The sequence below is a fragment of the Lonchura striata genome, chromosome 3 (genome assembly GCF_050655825.1).
Source record: "Lonchura striata isolate lonStrDom1 chromosome 3, ASM5065582v1, whole genome shotgun sequence".
Taxonomy (NCBI): domain Eukaryota; kingdom Metazoa; phylum Chordata; class Aves; order Passeriformes; family Estrildidae; genus Lonchura; species Lonchura striata.
The window spans coordinates 98,331,645-98,349,964 of NC_140705.1; the positions used below are offsets into that span (position 1 = coordinate 98,331,645).

Here is an 18,320-nt window from a genome sequence, read left to right on the forward strand (position 1 = left end):
CAGAAAATCCAAGTTACATGTTTGTTTAACTGGTAAAATCTGTATAACAATGATTATGCTAATGCTGTCAACACACAGGAACTGGAATATGCTCATAGGCAACAAATACATTCAGTGACTTTGAGAAGACTCAGCAAAAAGAAAAAGAAAGTGGAGGTTTATGCAAAAGCTGCAATTTGAACAGAAAACACAACTAAAATTGTATTTTTTTTTAAAGTTAATTAGTATACCTACGACTTAGATATACTAACTGGAGATTGTTAACTGGATTTACTGCCAGAGTATGCTGATAGCTGATCTAGTGAAGTTAAGAATTTCAGACCATGGAACTGGAAAATATTTAAGGTGCAAACTGAAATATGATGAAATAATAAAATATTTCAGTCAATGCAATATTGACATATTAAGTTAATTAAATAATTTAGTAAGCTCTATGACCCTTAACTAAATTTATGCGTATTATTAATCCTTCTATTCAATCCAATGCAAGACTAAAGCAGTGCAATATGTTTGTACTCCAAGTGCCCTCCTGAAATGGATTTTTACAATGCAGCTAAACAGAATGCTGGGATCAGTCAGAAGGCAGCGAACATGATGTAGCCAGTAAGCAGAAAAAATATGTAAACTCACCTGCATGGTGTTCTTGAAGTAAATGCTGTATTACCCAAGAAAAATACTGATCACACACTGTTACCTGTGATTTTCTTGGAGTGTCTAGTGCTTCACAGCTGAGGATCTTGTTAGCAAATACTTCCTTTGCAAAACGTCCATTCCTAAAAGACAAGCTCACGAAATTCTGTACAACACATAACAGGAAAAATTCTCATCCTTCATCTTTCTTTCTTCCTCATTAGGAAATACTCAGGAAAACTTTGGGGAAAAAATAAGATTTAACATCATTGTATTTATTAGGTTCCAAAACAATACACATTCACATCCTTTTGAATACAGTACATTTGGCACAGTAATAAGGTTTACGATGAAATAACACTAATGAGTGGCAAGAGATTCAAATTACATCCATAAGAAAAAAAATTCTGTACAAATAAATCCTCACAATAAGAAAAAACCTACCCCCCTAACTGAATACATTTTATATTTAGCCAGAACTATTCTGCACATAATTTAAAAAGAGGTAATTTTTAAGCCTATTTGGAGAGAATTATTTTTCACACTTTGGAGATAAATGTGTTTCCATTTTTAAAGTCTGCTTGGGAGGAAAACCAAGAAACAATGTGTTCTTTATAATTATTATTATGAATAATAATTTTGGCATTTTGCACTCATTTTACGAAGAAGGAACAGAAAAGATTCTACAGAACAGGCAGAAATGTAACAGAATGTTCTTTTTTAAGAGTTATCTTTAAAAATGTTCAAGGTAACAGACAGACCTTCTGATGTAAACCCACGGCAGAGGATCTAACTATTTATACGGAAGAAATATCTGCCCATGCAATAGTTTCTATCTCCTTCACTTTTCTCTTAGCATCTCACCCAACACTGCAGGCACTGAGGCCTCTTGACATATGAACATTTGCTAATTATCTTCATGTTAGAAAGGGGAATACAGACTACATAGCTTGTGCACAACAGCTTTATGGGATGTTTTTATTCCTTCAAAATAAATGCGCAAAGTTCTGTGTAAAGGCCCCTTGTTGGACAAACAGTAGTGCACGATCCCATAACTTGTCTTCCTAGCAGTCTACTCACCCATGAAAAAGAACACCTTAGCATTGTGATCAGTTCTTGCCTGGATGTCAAAAGCTAACTGTGATGAGAAATAAACAGAGCCAGTGGCGAGACACAAATTGATGGGCAGCTCTACAATATATTTCTAAGAGAGAAAGAGATTTAAACATTGAGATGATGCAATCATTAAGATGTTCTGTGCTGGTACTCAGCTCCAGAAGCTAGTCTTTTCCCAGTACAAAAGATTACTGAAGATAAATTAAATTAAACTAAAGGCTTGATCCTTATTACACTTGTAGGCCAGACAACACATTAATTGATATATCATAATATTTAATATTTTGAAATAATCATAAGAATATATATAATAATTACACCTGAGTTTTAAAAACAAAACAAAATGGAACTGAATGGTGTCATCAGTAACAGGCTATGAGCAGCCAGACACAAAACTGACACAAACTAACTCATCTGTTTGAGACCAAGATTATCTCTTAAAGCCAATGATTCACACTTTGTCCACCACGATTTGTAACATTCCTTTCTCTTTCCGAGCTCTATCATGTCATAATAGAGTCAAAGAGAACTATACAAGAGTTTTAGTATAGCTTAATATATGTCTATGTCTTTTATAACAAAAACCTCATCTTTCTGACAGTAACTTGAACCAATACACATACAAGAGTATTGCACATGGACATTATTATAATTATTCTTTCATAGACTAACATTTTAATAGTATGCCTGAACATGCAGCAGTTGATACCTCTATATTCAATGAATTCCACAGGCCTTGCAGCAAACACTATATACAAAATCTCACCTGTACAAAAGGCAAAAAAGCTTTAGTGCCACTTTGCCAATCACAAGTATATATATTTTTGTGCAGCTGGAAATCCATGTGCAACAATTAAAATGGATTCCAATGACCGCTCACTCAGTCCAGTAAAATATATAATAAAATGACCTCAGCGATACATGTACACAAAAAAAAAAAAAAGAAAAAAAAAGATTAAAACCAAAACCAAATCACAGGGTACTCCTGGAAATATAAGTACATAACACTGTTTGCGTATCTACAGGAGGTAACTTCACATTAGTAGTAATGTCCACATGAGTTACCATTTCAATTCATACACACAAAAAAAAAATCAATTTACAGTTTTCAGTAATGTCAGTTTGTGAATGTTTGATCTTCAGTTTTTAACACATCTCCACATAATGCATGTGTAGCCTTACTTTGTGTCTTCTAAAAGCAGATTTCTCTTTAGATTTTAAACATAAAACCCAACAAACACAGTAGTATTATGGTTTTGCAAAAGTGTGCAAAAGTAACACACTGCTGAGAAAATAAATATAAATAAGAAATTATTTACCAACTTAGCTACTATGGAAAAGGCAAATTTATAATGTTTATAATTAATTTTTTATGTAAAATTAACTGTAAACATTTGTAAGCTTACCGTCACATTAATGGTTCATTTAAAAGGACATTAAATTTGGTAACATGGATAGTACACCAAATTGTTTGAAAAACAGTAAAATGGCTATGTATAGCAGAGTTAAATCACTGTAGGCTTTTTATTCTTTAGCCCTTTAATATCTATCCATGTAGCATCCGTTTCTTGCTTTAAAAAAAATTTCAGTTATCTTTTTGTCTCTCATTCCTAAGAGCTTCCTGTGTATTATATGAGGAAGTTCACTGAAAACCTTAATTGATGTGCTTCTTTTTCTGGACAATTTCATAGTTTGTACCTCTCCACAAAAAATTAATAACTGAGGATTACACCTCCATGAAGGCAGACTTTGCTTTCCAAAGGACATCTGAGTACAGATCTCACCATAACCACCACGGCAAAAGAAACAGTTCTTACCTTCTTAGCTTAATTATATATGATGATTACAGAATCTGATCTGCTAAATTGCTTTCAATAGCATAGCTTAATTTCCTATGCAAAAGATGCAATTTTGTCCTCTGGGAATTCCTATTCTTAGGAATAAAAGAAAAGTTGCAAATATATGGCAGTGTGTTACATCCACAATTTCTGATACAAAATTATTTTGCATTGCTTTGTGAGACAGAAATTAAGAGTGCTTTCAGGTCATAAGATAAAAGGAAAAAAACAATAAATATATATTTGAACTTGGGATATGGGCTCAGGGTAAAAGAAGTAGTTCTTCATCTACTGAGTCTCAGTAATTTGATGATCTCTTCAGAATCACTTCTTGTAGCATCATTCATCCGTCAGCCTAACGTTGTCTATGGCAGTAGCTCTTCTCCAAAATAAGAGAACCCTTTAAATTCTTCTTGATTGATTTGTTTTATAATTGTCTCATCCACTAGTGTTAATACTGGTTCTTCTCGTGTAAAGTCTTGATCAAAGTTATTTACATCCCTTTTGGTTTTCTGAGAAGAGAAATATAAATAAGGTGAATGGTAAAACAGCACAATAAAATAAAAGGTGCTCTCTCCTCCTCTCCAACCCCCCCGAAAAGGCTGAATTTTCTGGAATGATTGAAAGAAAAGAGGAGCTACTTCACACAAATAATAACAGACATATGAGAGAAGCTACAGGAGCAAGAAGTATAAATGAGTTTAGGAGAGGCCACAGAAGCAGTACTATAAATGAGGTCCCAGAGACTCACGGTCTCTGACAGGTGAAGGAACAGCAGTATGATGATAAAGCAGAAAGCTGAGATTAGGACTAGTTTTAAAAAGGCTTTGGCGTAGTAGGTGGTATGGCCATTTCCTCTTGGATTTGAACATAAACATATCTCATTCAGAGTCACAGAGTGAACTGATTTAATTGATTCCCCCCAAACACAGCCCAGTGTTTCAAATTTAAGTTAACAATTTCTTTATATCACCACAAGTGATACAGGCTACACTCATGTTTAAAAATCTGAGGTAAAGCTTCCAACAGCTCTCAATCCAAAACCCTTGAGTTCAACAATGGATTTCCTAATGCTGCCATATGTAATTGAGAACACCATGCAAAATATGAAATCCTGTCTCCAGAGAAATCCACTTCAGAACTCTTCTTTATTTCAATGGCACCAGGATTTTCCCACCCAAGTCTAAAGCCCCTCACTCCTTCAGCAAAGTTGGGCCAATAAAGTGCAGCTGTGCATGTTCTGGGACAAGAGGTATTAAGAGAGACAGTCCTGGGGAGGCTGATTTGCTGTCCTCATGACACTCATGACAGTGACTATCTGTGACCACTTACTTGAAGAAAAACCACTCTAGGTGACAGCAGAAAATGTTCTCCATGGTGATTCCTTTGAACCTGCAGTGCTCACATTTTCCATGTTGGCAGCACATTTCAGTCATGTACAGGTTCAGGGAATTGGAACAAACCTTTTTCTTTATGCTGTCTCTTTTCTCTTTGTGTTATGGAAACTACTAATTACCTGGGTGATCCTTAATGGAGGCACACTGACACATTGAAAATGAACTTTGTGTTCCTCCTGCCCATGCATGAGATTAAATGATACTGGAAGTAGAACAGCTATTTGACTTGCAAAGTAAAATGATAAAATGAAAAAGTCATACATCATAAATATATCAATATATTCAAAATGGGATATATACCACCTTTCCATCTTTCAATGTAGGTAAACTTTTCAATTCTGCAGATATATATATATAAGTATTTTATTAATAGTCAACCTTCACCTACACTGTAAGAACTTCATAGATATAGGGAAAGAAAGGTCTGTGTAAATGCAAGAGACTGTCACTTGTAAACCAAGTACTTTCTAAGTGCAGACAAACAAAAATCCACAATCTCTACCTATAGAATTCCATTAAAAGGAAAGGGATATGGACTTAAAAAATAAATATTAAAAAATATTTATTTAGATTGTTTACATTTCAAATATTTACTTTGTACATAAAGACCAGACATGAAATGTATGTGACTCATTTAAATCTGAATTGCATAAGAGGTACGAGTGACATGGCTTTGGACTTTATGAGGGTTTTTTAAAATTAATTTGGCAAAACCTGCAAAATAAAAATGAAATTCCATCTTAATTTTTAAAAGCATTACATTGCAACTGTGCCTACATTCCTCTTGTTTTCCATGTCCTACCATAGTATTTTCACACACTCACACATTTTGCCACAGGAATACTCACTAAAGCAGAAGAAGGTGAGTATTTGCAAAAAGTAGAATTCAAATTCAGAACTGTAGTTATATGCAAAAGAAATGTGACTACCCTCACACTTTTACTATCTATCAAGGACAAATAAACTTTCAAGTAGCTGAAAACAAATAGAATATATATTATTTTCAGGTTTCTATATTGAACATATTTGTGAAAAGTATTATTTCCTTGCATAACTTAAAAGAGTTAAATGACAAATTCCTCAAAACTGTCAGGGGCATTTAATTCCCCATAGCTACTTATTCCAGAAATCATGAAGACTTGTGAAGGTGTTGGACAAAAAAGAGCACAGAAGAGTACATATAAAAAAGGGTCCCAACATTGGTGTATGTAAATTCTATTGATTAAAAATAATTGTGCTGTCAGTAGGGAATCCCAAACACTTCTGAAACAACAAGCAAAGATATTTGCTTAGATTTAAAAGCTTACTGTGTCTTAAAATATGACTTCAAGACCAAAGAAGGAAAGAGAAGGTTTTACTTTCTCTGATTTATAAACAATTCCATGTAGTTTTGGCAGCATAGGTGTAAATCACCCAATTTATTAACAGGTCAAGCAAGGATCAATCTACAATTGCAAGGATGGGCTAACAGGTCTCTAATTAACCAACTGATTAAGTGAGATAAAACAAATCACGGGGAGCAAAAGTGAGTGGATTAAGCCAAGGTAGCACTCATAACAAGTGCTTCTTTTCAACTGAAAGATTTATTTGAGAAGCCCTCCTTAGCAACTTAGGCACTTTCTTCCTGAAGCTATGACTATTTTGCAAGGCTCCATTTGCTAAGACAAAACAGGTCTGGCCACATTTCTGCTACTACTGGTATTTTAATGTACTTGCACTGTGAATACTCTGTAGGCCAAGAGCATGAACCATCCCAGGGTTGCATCATGAGGGCTCAGGATGAAGGTATGAAGGGCTGTACCTGTCTCCTAGCAGAGAAGCTGAGAAAAGAAGGAAGATCTGCAAGGTAAGGAGAATATATGAAAGAAACAGAGTGCAGCTATTATCTGACTTTGAACATTTAAAAATCATGAAGATAAAAGGAAAAATGTTTAGATTGACTGCTAAATGCCTAATTTAAAATGCAGTAATTATATGGGTGGGATTGTGTTTATTTAGCCTGCAGCTCCTAAGACTCTGGGACACATTATTTTAAACTTTTCTGACTTTTTTCCAGGTTAGACTCTTCAATTTCAGATGACTGAGGAAACTACAATACCAGGGGAGAAGAACATCCAGAATTACAGCTGTCCTGCTAAACACACAGAAATTCCATTAGGTTTCAGGTGCTCCTTTTTTTCTCTCTAGACTACCCAAGCATCTTGTCTTTAGCTACACAAGAGCAGGAGCACAGCAGCTACCCAAAAGCTCCCAACAGTAGGTGCCTAACTTCACACTGCGCTGGCAATGACCAAAAATGGCATAATTCCAACTCTAAATCTCATCAGAATGATGGCTGCTCCACCAGCAGAAAATCTCTGGTACTGAGAAGGAATAGTGACCACCTCTCGTGCGGGACATGTGCCAGCCACTTGATCTTTTGTTTTTCCCAGCAGTGTGAATGGTGACCTTCAGAGCTCCCACCTGAGCAGTGACTGTGTGACTTAGGAGACATGATATGATTAGATGTAAAACTTGAATATTTAATAAACCCATATGACTACCCGCCATCAAGGATAACAATTTTTAAGTCAAAAGCATGTTTTATTCTATTCAACAAGATAAAGATATCAGAAACTATAAAAGGCTATCTCTTGATAAAACACCATTTAATCAGCTTTTGTAGCTGGCCTGTACAATTTTGGACAAAGAGCTATTGGGTTTTTTGAGTCAAAGTGCTTTTTTTATTCTCAAATTTCTTCACATATTTATTAAAAGATGCTGTTAATAAGCACACATTAAACGGTGGTTTTCTGAATTCTTTTGTTTTCACTGCCATTTCAATAAAACATTCAATTTCTACTTGCAGTTACAAGCTCAAGCTTAAGAAAACCCCACTAAAATCTGCTTATTAAGCTTTCTCAATGTTGAGGATTAGCAACCTTGTCTGTCAGTGATTACTGAATGACTTCATATGAATTTCAACAGTGAAAAAAGAAATTTAAGTTCATGTTCTTATAACTGAGAATACATTCAGAAAGTTAAAACTTGCAGTTCCTTCCGTTAATTACATGAAGGAAATGTGAATTATGGGAGCCTTTGGTATTGAAAAGCCACAGAAATTCTTGCAAGAAGGCACCTGACAGAAGGTGCTCCAAACCAGGGAACTCAGGAACGCTTGGACAACTCATCAACTGTGTCATGAGGCCAAGAGACTCAGTGGACTCTCTTCTGCCTAATAAAGATTAATTATCCAGTTTGGAGACATTAAGAAGTCTCTCTCTTTGTTACTTATTTTCATTTAATTTGCAGAAAATCACTGAAACCCTTTCAAGTCCACTGAAAGCTCAACAGCTCTCATAACTGTGCTAGCATTGTCCAGCAGCTTCAAAGGCTACTCAGAGAAGGTAAAAACCAGATGAAGGTGGTGGCTAGGAAAGAACACTGCCATGAAAGAATGGGGTTTGTGTTTTAGTCTGATTGTCCTACAAATTCACAATATGCTGTTTAAATATAACTACAGGAGGCTGCTGCAGCTTTTGGTGTGCAGCTCCAGAGGCACATGACAGCAAGAACGGGACATGCAGCAAGAGTCACACTTTCTTATATGTATTGGTATCACTTAATTTAATACAGAATTTTATTTCAGTAAGTAATAAGTGAGTCCCATGTTTGACACAGTATCATCAAGAAGAAATTCTTCGATCAGGATCATAAAAGCTCAAACATTTTGTATCTACCTCATAGCTGATAAGACTTTCAGATTATATTTATCAAGACAAAGGGAAACTCAGACATCAAACCAGCTGGTTTGCAGCACAAGGTTATGTGGCTAACCTCACACGTCACCATCCTCTCACTCACCTCTCCTTGTTATGATAACAAAAACCACAGCACAGGCAGAGATCACTTTGCACCATAGATTGGATTTCTTTTTGTAGAGGTGTAGTAGTTTCTAATTATTTGAGACCAACTTTAATGACTGCTCATTTTTGCACATAATTTAAGCTATTTATAAATAAATTCAGTATGAATATTTTAAAAGAAATAGGCTAAGAAGCACAACACTTCAGGCCTGTCTTTCACTTTATCCTCAGGATGCCTCCTCACAGTATTTGCATGTCCTGAGAATCTGTATCAGCATTAGAAGTATTTCCTAGCTTGCCTGATAAGAAATACATGTTATCAAAATAACTTTATAAGTCAATAAATTTTCTAAGCATGTTAACTGCTCTATTCGCACATGGAAGAGTGACACCACATTTGCTCTGATATATTCAACTGAAGCTTATGATGATGATAAAAAAGCTTTTGAATCCAAGGAGCTTTTTAAAGTATAACAACATTCATCACTTCCAAGCAGAGGGTGAGATTTCATTCTCCTAGACAATACTTTCATTAGAGGTAAAGGGCACCACATTAAGTGAAAGTAGTGGGAAAGCCCCTCCAACCCCCACTCAATAAAGGTGTTAATGGATAGAGAAACAGTATTTGAAAAGCATGTCAACCTATACAGCCCATACTTTAATCTGTTATGGAAGTACACAGATATTCAATAAACACCAAGCAAATTCACAAAACGATAGATTTTAAAAGGGATCATTTGTGATACACTAAAATGAAACAACATGTATATTGAAATGGTATTCCCTTTCTTAGGACTGTTAAATGGGTCAACTAGGAAGGAGGAATAACCTAAACAATTAAGGGCATAAACATTTAATGACTTCTTGGCCAGAATGTCAGCCTTTGTATTTCACTTTTACATATACTTCTTCAAAACCAGAGCCTCTACAAAACAAAAAGACAAAAAGAAAGGCAAACAAAATCAAAGTTCTGCAGGTTCCCTGATAACCAGTCTGTGTTCATAGTCTGAGCAATAAACCTCTCTCAGCAGTCCCTGTGAATCTGTTGTCCTCTATGGCCCTACTTGGGTACACTCATCACCCTGAGTACAGAGCACTAAAGTTACACACAGTAAAAAGCCATGTATATAGCAAACCTTTGTTCATAGCCTGATTGCTATACAACAGTTATTTCTGCGCAGAACTTGGATGGAGATAGATTCCACAGGAGTTTTAGGGGAGCTCAGCACCAGTTTGCCATCCCACGTTAGTCCTTTGCTCTCAAAATCCATCGTGTTCCTCTTCTCAGGGCTTGCTTCAGTTAGGACTCAATTGTAACACAGAGCCATTGCACATTAGCTATGCTATGGTAGAATACATGCATTTTTTTGAAGGGAAAAAAATGCAGGGAAAGAGTGCCAACTTCTGAAATCCTATACTACATTTTGCCCTTAAGGTAGGCTTCTTTGAAAGAAGTAACCTCATGAGGAACAATTTTATATTTCTTCTTGGGAAGGGGAGGAAAGACAAGAAGAGAAAGTAATGGAACAATCATATGAAATTACCCTTCACCTGCACAATGTGATTTCTATTGCAAAACCTATGATCTACTCTGCAGGGCAGATTTTATATGTGTGTCTCTCTAATTCACATTATACTGGCAAACTTCGTTGATATCCTCAGCTGCTCTAAGGCTATAATCAGCCATGTCATTTCCCCTCTCACATCCTGGCATAAATCCCAGCTTAGCCCATTTTCAGTTGTGGTCTCCTGAAACTGCATTTCTACCACTGTCACAGCAGAGTGACAGGAGTCAGGGCTGGTGCATCTGTGACAATGTGCTGAACCACCTGCTGGTGAGTCCTAAAAAACACTTGTAGAAGCCTTTTGGCCTTCCTGATCCTTAGCACTTTGGCACAAAGGACTATCCAGACAATGGAGCTGACTTGCAAAGCGGTGGAAAAAGTGAGGCAGGTTGGTAAGTCTACGGCACATATTCCCAGAATTTCAGTGGCTTCCAGGAGACATCTGCAAAATCACTGAAAAAGTTATCCAAATATAGATTAACTGTGCACTGAGGCATTTGACCAGATATGTCCTACCAAAGATCAATAGATTCACTTTACTTTCCATTCTTTAAGCAATCAGAAAGACAAGGAATTAATTAAGGAGACTGTGTTGTTCGTAAATCGATGAATTATGTAATTAAATATTTCAAGACACTCTGTATATCCTGAATAAATACTGCATTATGGAAGCCTTCCTGATGATGGCATGAAATTACATAGTAGTATCTTGTGATTCTGAGTCCTCCTCTATCAAGGAGCACTGATATGCGCATTGGGAGGCTGGATGCAAAAAAAAAAAAAAAAATCACAGCTTGAAAGGTGTGACAACACTTACAGTGGGAGCAAAATTCCAAGACTCAGTTACACATTAAAATAATTTGCATTGCAGGCCATAGAATAGAAATGCTACACAGTTTTTGGCAAGAATACCTACATTTCTGGGAATTTATGCTCTTTGATACTCTAGCTAATTAGTTTGACATGGATGATGCATATGACAGGCTTTCATACAGCAAGATGGTATAACAGTTTTTAACTAAGACAAAAGGAGAAAGCTACACAATGATGGTTTATTGCTAAAACAACAGAATTGTTAGAGATTATATTTTTAAGTGTAATGATTATTTTTAAGCCTTTACAAAGACAGAGCAAAATAAAGACATATGTGACTTCAGAAAGCAGGTGAGGATGCTGCCTTTTCTTTTTTTTTTTTTTTTGACTAATGCACATACAGATCATAGGCTAAACAAAAGGCATTGCACGGCTACACGTGAATGCTTGTTACTTCTTCATCTCAATACATCTTTTTTCCACCGTTCTTCCAGACCCTGTAACTGCCTTTTTTGGAACACGGTTTTATTCATAGAGCACAGCACGACATAGCAGAGTTTGTAGTGACATGACTTTAATTCTTGGTTTTGCTACTGATTTGCTTTGAGCTTGAGTAATTTTCATCATTCATCTAGTTTTCGTCCTATTTTTGTTCTCCTACAGGTGGACTGTGATGTGTCTGTCATCTACAATCTCTTGACTGTCTTTCACTTATATGGCTTTTTGCACAGTGGGAATCCCATCTTGCTGGGAATTTGAGCTGTTAATGCAGATATGACAGCAAAAACTCAGTCACCCTTTCTTCTTGGCTTGTCAAATATAATCACAGTCTTTCAAAGAGTCATGGGCAGTCATGGCCTTCAGATCCTTCTTTTCCGTACTCCAGAATTAAGCCAAGAGAACTGTTGTTCTGTAGGTCCTTCACAAATGTGAATATGGCATGCAAGGAACAAGATCTGTGCTTAAGGTTTTTTGCAAGTGTTTAGACTGAGTGCTCCTCTCATCCCATGGGATTTAAGCATATGACTTCTGGAGAATGCTGTTCAGAGGACCAGTACAAGGTTTGTGCCTCCACAGCAACAAAATCCCTTCTACCAGCACAGCAGCATAACAAGAGGCAGGCAGCAACTAATGAAGTGCTAGGATTCCTCACCATGTAAAGATGCCTTCCCTGTCCTACTGCTGCAGAAAAGTAGCTACACAGCAACTGCTTCAGTCCTCCCTCTGCCTAGAAGTGCACATGTCAAAGGAATTAAGTTTTGCACTATTATGCTGAGCTGTGAATACACACACTGACAAAATTTGTGCTGCCCATTTTGGGTGAACGCCCTAGTAAGACCTAATTCTTGCATTTGCATAGTGTACTGCTAGCACAGAAAGTTCTGCACGAGAAATAAACCCAAAGCCAAAGCTCTTTTTATACTCAATGTTTACTGGACTCCAGCTGGGATGGAGTCAGAAAAGGCCAGCCTTCAATGAGTCTTGACTTTTTTTTATAAATTCCACCTTCTCATAAAGAGCCAGATGCTACTGCTTCTTAATCACCACTGGCTTTTACTGACATCAGAATCAGGCCCAACAGAGAAATATTATATATTATCTACATTAATATAAAAATAAAATATTTCTGTGTGAATTCTTAAGAATGTACATAAGAGTGCAAGTGAATATAATAAGATTATTTCACTTAATGGTTTAGATAACTTCATGAAAATTGCACTGGAGATTAAAGCAGTCAGAAAATGCAACAGAATTTGTGCTTTTCTGGGGAAGCCCAAAAGGAAAGTAGGTACAGTCTAGTTGCTTATCACTCTACCCCAAAGGGCACCAATCAACAATGCACACTTAAGAGATGGTTATATGGACTTAATTATCCAGTATGAAAATATTTTAGTGCTATAAAACCAGGATTTAACAAACCCAAACAAATATACTGATGGATCCTCAGTACAGAATCAAAAGAAGCATAATAAAAGTTGTTTAACTTATAAATATTTGGGAACCTGCAGTGCTGGGAAGTAGCTTTCAAACTTCTGTAATTCTAGTGTTATGATAATCACTTCTAAAAACAGCTGCTGGAGGCACTGACGCTGAAGATAATTTTAAAAACCCCATAATCAGACACACTGAATGAGAAATTCTGGGAAAACAAAACCCTGTACATTAAAAAAACAAAACAAAACAAAACAATAAACCCCCCCCCGCCAAAACCCCCAAAATACAACACTGAAATCCCTTAAAAATACCAGCTCACTTCTGATTTCTCTGAGCTGCACACAGGCTCTTCAAAAGTTATATACTTATATTTTGGGCAAACTTAGAGGTTGCACAAAGTGCCAAGCTAGTTGAAGCTTTGAAAACCAAGGTCTTTTACTTTCTTGAGGGAAGAGGCAGGAGTGATCCAGACTTCTCTGTCCTGCCCAGCCACTGGACTGATAGGTCTGAGCCATGCTGCAGGTGTAACTATGCTACTATTTGTTGTTCACAGCTGCCTACAGCAAGCTCAGCTGAGATGTTGAACTTCCATGCCTGAAAACAACCAATGCTTCTCAATCAGCAGCTGCCTGGCTAACACTCAAACCCAGTAGCAGAAAAGTGTAACTTCTAGAACTATCCGAAATTCAATATTTTGATTCATGATACCCTGTGACAGGGGGGCAGCATGCAGAAAAAGTGTAGGAGTTCCACCATTATGACTGTCAGTAATAAAGTCTGTCTCAAAGTCCACATCCGTTTTTCTTTTTTTTTTTTTTTTTTTTTAAAGGATGTATGCTATTTTGACAGTCTACCCCATTTCTAAACTTTTTTTCTTAATATCAATATTAATCAATGCGGTGTCACTCTCAGAAGAAAGCCCACTGTTTTCCTATGCCTGAAATGTCTGAAGCAAGTTGGAAATACATCATGTTCAATGTATAATAATGGTACATGAGGGTCTGAGGTCTCAAGATCACTCCCCAGTGTCTAAGCAGTAACACTTCATGCAAAGGCATGCAGTATAGCCCCTTGCGTGCCCATCTGCTAAATGTTCATTGCCATGCACTGATGACTGAATGGAAATATATTATGAAACTGAAGGGACACCTCAAGGTTATTAGGCCTAAAAGTGGACCTACCTTGACATTTTCCCCATATTGAAGGCCTTACCTTAAAGAGGGACATTCACACTGAAGCAAACTTGAAAAGAGAGAACATTTACACAAAAAGAAATTTACTTGGCCTGTAATTTCCTATGTTCCTTCTGGTGCTATTGAATGACACTGCATTTTACAGGATTTTTTCCCCACAGCGTAAAGGCAAAGTCATAATTCTGCATGGATGATGATACAAACTATTATCACAAAAAAGTAGAGGTGTGCCAAAGAACCCCCACCAAAACAGTATCATGACTTCCCAACACTAGGTTAAAAATCCCTCATTAAAAAGTAAAAAAATCTTTGCCTGTTATCATTCATGTATGAAAATGAATCTGTAGTTAAAGAACTTATGTTTCAGGCTAACATACTGGAAAGTTTTCTCCAGAAACGTGGTCCCTCTTTAAGGATTCCAGCCGTATTTCACAGTAAGCAGATGGTTGCTGCAGCAATTTGAACACACACCTCTCTAATTGAAGGCATTTTTTGGGAGCCATTCAGTGCAGCACCTACCCATGGGGCAGGTCTGCCCGTTTGCCTGTGCAAACAGCCCAGCTGACTCTCCCGAGGTGCTGATTTGTATTTGCTACTTATTACCCAGCTTCCAAACACTGTGGGCATCCAGCTTCTCATTCAGTCATAGGCAAAGGATTGCCAAAATTTTGCCAGTTTTTCACTCATTCAGGGGAGAGGGAAAAGAAAATTCACGGTGCTCAGTGACTCCAGTTGTAACCCACAATCATTGGCTACGACTAGAGTTTCATATTTGGGAATGGCTTCATTTCAAACCTTTGCTGCAGTGCAAAACTGAAAGAGGACACATTGCTGGCATCCTTAAGTCAAGACTTAACAAGGGAGTTCAGGTTCACAAAGGAAACTGCATACAGACAATGTGGCTCAGATAGTGATAACTAAGGGGGGAGGGACTTCGATAATGGTTTATCATTATCTTAGAGTTACTAGAGCTGAGAAAGGTGCAATTTGAGGCTGAGAGGAAATCTGCTAACACTGAGGTCTGGTATAGCATAAGAACACTCTTCCAAGGGAAGTCCTAAGGATTCAGTCAATTTAAAAGCAGGCTGATTTTTAGCATTTGTTTTCTTGACATTTCTCAGTTGTATTTTTTCCCTGGCCCTTAATTTTGCCTGTGATTACAACAGAGGAGAACTTGAACTGAGAAAAGATTAGGTGATGCAGGCTGGACCACATAATGAGTTTCTAGAAAATCTGGCCGAGAAACTTATATATCTTGCAATTCTTGGGTCTCTGGTTATAGCTGCTAAATCAACACTCTACCCCCTAAGAAGTCAGAACTGAAGAAGGAACATACAATTATTCAGAACATAGTCTCAGTGATGTAACAATAGAAATTGAAGAGGCTGCAAAATGAAGGAAATCATATTAGATGAACAGGCCTACAGCAGCTGTTGCTCCACAGTGCAAAATACAATTCTGCAATAGACTATCCCATTCATTTTTTCTCTAACGCTCTTGAGGAAAGTGAACTTTTAGAATGAAAAACCAAAAGATTATGAGTGCATTGAGAAAATTAAAATAATGCATTGTTCTGTGAAAGCTGCATATTGACAGTGAATCATTGTAATACGATTATTTTGTTAACTTCATGTCCATAAAGCCACACTATGAATGGATTGCCACAGGCACTGATAAAGCCATTAGTGATGAAAGTTTGGGTTAATTGCTAGAAAGAAATGCATATGGCAAACATCTGTTTTACCAGGCTTTGAATTACCCCCTCACTTAGAGTTCTTCTGCTTTTTCATGTTGAGGACATCTTAGGCAGAGACTCAAATTTTCCCAACCCTGACATTGACAACAGAGTAGATAAAAGAGGCAAGTCTGTCTGTTGGCAAGCACATTTGCAAAAGCTGACAGTGAAAATTCAGTCTGGAAGGACAGGCGTGTGCATGTAGTGAGACTGTCCTTGCTACATAGTGCCTAAGAGCTTCCTCTGTCTCACATCTCCTTGCAGCACTGTGACCAAGAAACACAGGAGTGATTTTACTCTGCTGGTCTAATTCTACAAAAATCAAAAAGAAAGCCCTCAGAGGACTGGAGCACATCTCCTATGAGGAAGGGCAAAGAGAGTTAGGGCTATTAAGTCTGCAGAAGAGAAGACTCCAGGGAAAACCTATATTGTGGACTTTCAATACTAAAAGGAGTTATAAAAAAAAAAAGAGAGCAACCTTTTTAATTTTAGGGCCTCTTGCCATAAGACAGGGGGTAATGGTTTTAAATTGAAAGAGGGTAAATTGAAACTAGATATAAGAAAGAAATTCCTTACAATGAGAACAGTGAAACACTGGAAATGTTGCTCAGATTGGTGAGAGATGCCCCATTCCTGGACACATTCAAGGACAGCCTGGACATGGCTCTGAGAACCTGATATGGTTGATTAGGCTTGCTGCAGAGTGGTTGGACTAGATGACCTTTAAAGGTCCTTTCCAACCCACACTATTCTATGATTCTATTAAATTGATGCTCAGCCAAATGAGTAACAAATTTTGGGTAGTGATTTTCCTTCATCCCTGGCAAGAGGGACTGTGATACTACACACTTTTTTGCCACTTGTGCACTTGTTTCTGGGCTTTTTTGCTGGCTGATTTTGCTGACATGTCAGCAGGCCACAGGTTTACTCTGGAAAACTTTCAGCTGGCCAGCTGTGCTCTCAGAAACGACACAAAGAATTTATTGCAAAGAACTATAACAATATAAAATTAATCAATACACATTAAAGCCAAAGCAGTAATCTGTTTCAATTACTGTTTTTAATGCATAGTTTGTATTTGGTATGGATAGACAGAATCATCCCATCATGCCACCAAGCAGGATCTACCACACTTATCACCACATCAATAACTTAGGTAAGAAATTGATCTACTGCACCATTGTTTTAATTTTTAAGATGGCAAATGCTGTTTAAAAGTGGAAATAGGCAACTCAACCAAGCCAGGAATATAGCCATGGAAACAAAGAAAGATGGGGAGCAGAGAATCACTGAATGCTTTCAAGGTCTTTGTGGTTCTTGAGCAATATATTATGTTGCAAACCATAGCCTGGCCTTATGGCTACTGATCATGGAAATTTCATATTCCAAAAAGAATAAAATTCTAGGGAGAATACATGCAAAAAAAAAAAATCACAACAGAGGAATAAAATGCCTCTGTCTCACAACAGTTGCTCTGGAAAAAAGGTATTTGTCTGCACTAAAATGGTACTTATTACATATGCAATTACATATTCACAACTGCATTCAGGGATGAATACTATTATCCAGAAATGTTCATGACTGGCTGTGAAACCCTAAGAATTAGGTTTTAAGAACAGTAAAAATGATCTTCAAAAGACACTGCAAGGTCACTGGAGCTTATATGTAACCAGTATCTGCTGTCTAGCTGCTCAAAAGTTTGCTTGATTTCTAATGTACATGCTCTAGAGCTATGAATTTTCTTCTACACTAGCTTAACATTTAGAATAGCTTAACATTTAGAATAGCTCAACATGGAACAAACTCTCAGTATAGTAAACTAGAGTATATTTATTTATTTATTCATATACACAAACATATGTAAAATTAATTTTACCACTGAAAAGCCTCATGATCCTAGATTTATGAGGGGAAGAGTTGTCAGATAACATGCATCACAGGACTGAGCCCCAGTGCATTTCAACCCCTCTATATTCTCTATTCCAAGTCATTAACTGCACAAGCAAAGACCCTTCACAGAAGGTTTCAAAGCCACCAAATCTCCTTCCACTGTCTCTACCTAGGACAGCCTAGGGTGGCACTTCTGTCACTGTTTAGCAATCTAAACCTCAGCTATTTGTGTGAGCCCTGAATAGCTGAGTCTTCAGCTGTTTGTATGCCCTGTTCAGGGCACTCTTACAAGCTTTCGAAAAAACACAGTCAGATTTTGAAAATCCTTTTGGTAATTTTCACTCTAATGCTGGACACAGGAAG

At 37.1% G+C, this 18,320-nt stretch overlaps 1 protein-coding gene and 1 long non-coding RNA gene across 4 annotated transcripts in view; one reads left to right on the forward strand and one right to left on the reverse strand.

Moving 5' to 3' along the window:
* Positions 1–884: 884 nt before the first annotated feature.
* Positions 885–18,320, reverse strand: part of PRKCE (protein kinase C epsilon) — a 283,489-nt gene continuing 266,053 nt past the window's right edge. The window contains exons 15-16 of one of the 3 annotated variants that reach the window (XM_031504268.3): positions 14,352–14,381; positions 4,071–4,096 (exon numbers count right to left, since the gene is read on the reverse strand). In XM_031504268.3, coding sequence (XP_031360128.1) covers positions 14,367–14,381 — 15 coding nt within the window. In that variant the 3' untranslated portion in view covers positions 4,071–4,096; positions 14,352–14,366. Of the gene's footprint in view, positions 4,097–14,320; positions 14,382–18,320 lie in introns of all 3 variants that reach the window. The other 2 variants (XM_085575935.1, XM_031504267.3) reach the window with 2 other exon arrangements.
* LOC146768031 (uncharacterized) lies at positions 4,090–13,398 on the forward strand. The gene is made up of 2 exons (XR_014953996.1): positions 4,090–6,827; positions 7,038–13,398. It is a non-coding gene; the product is annotated as an uncharacterized LOC146768031 (long non-coding RNA).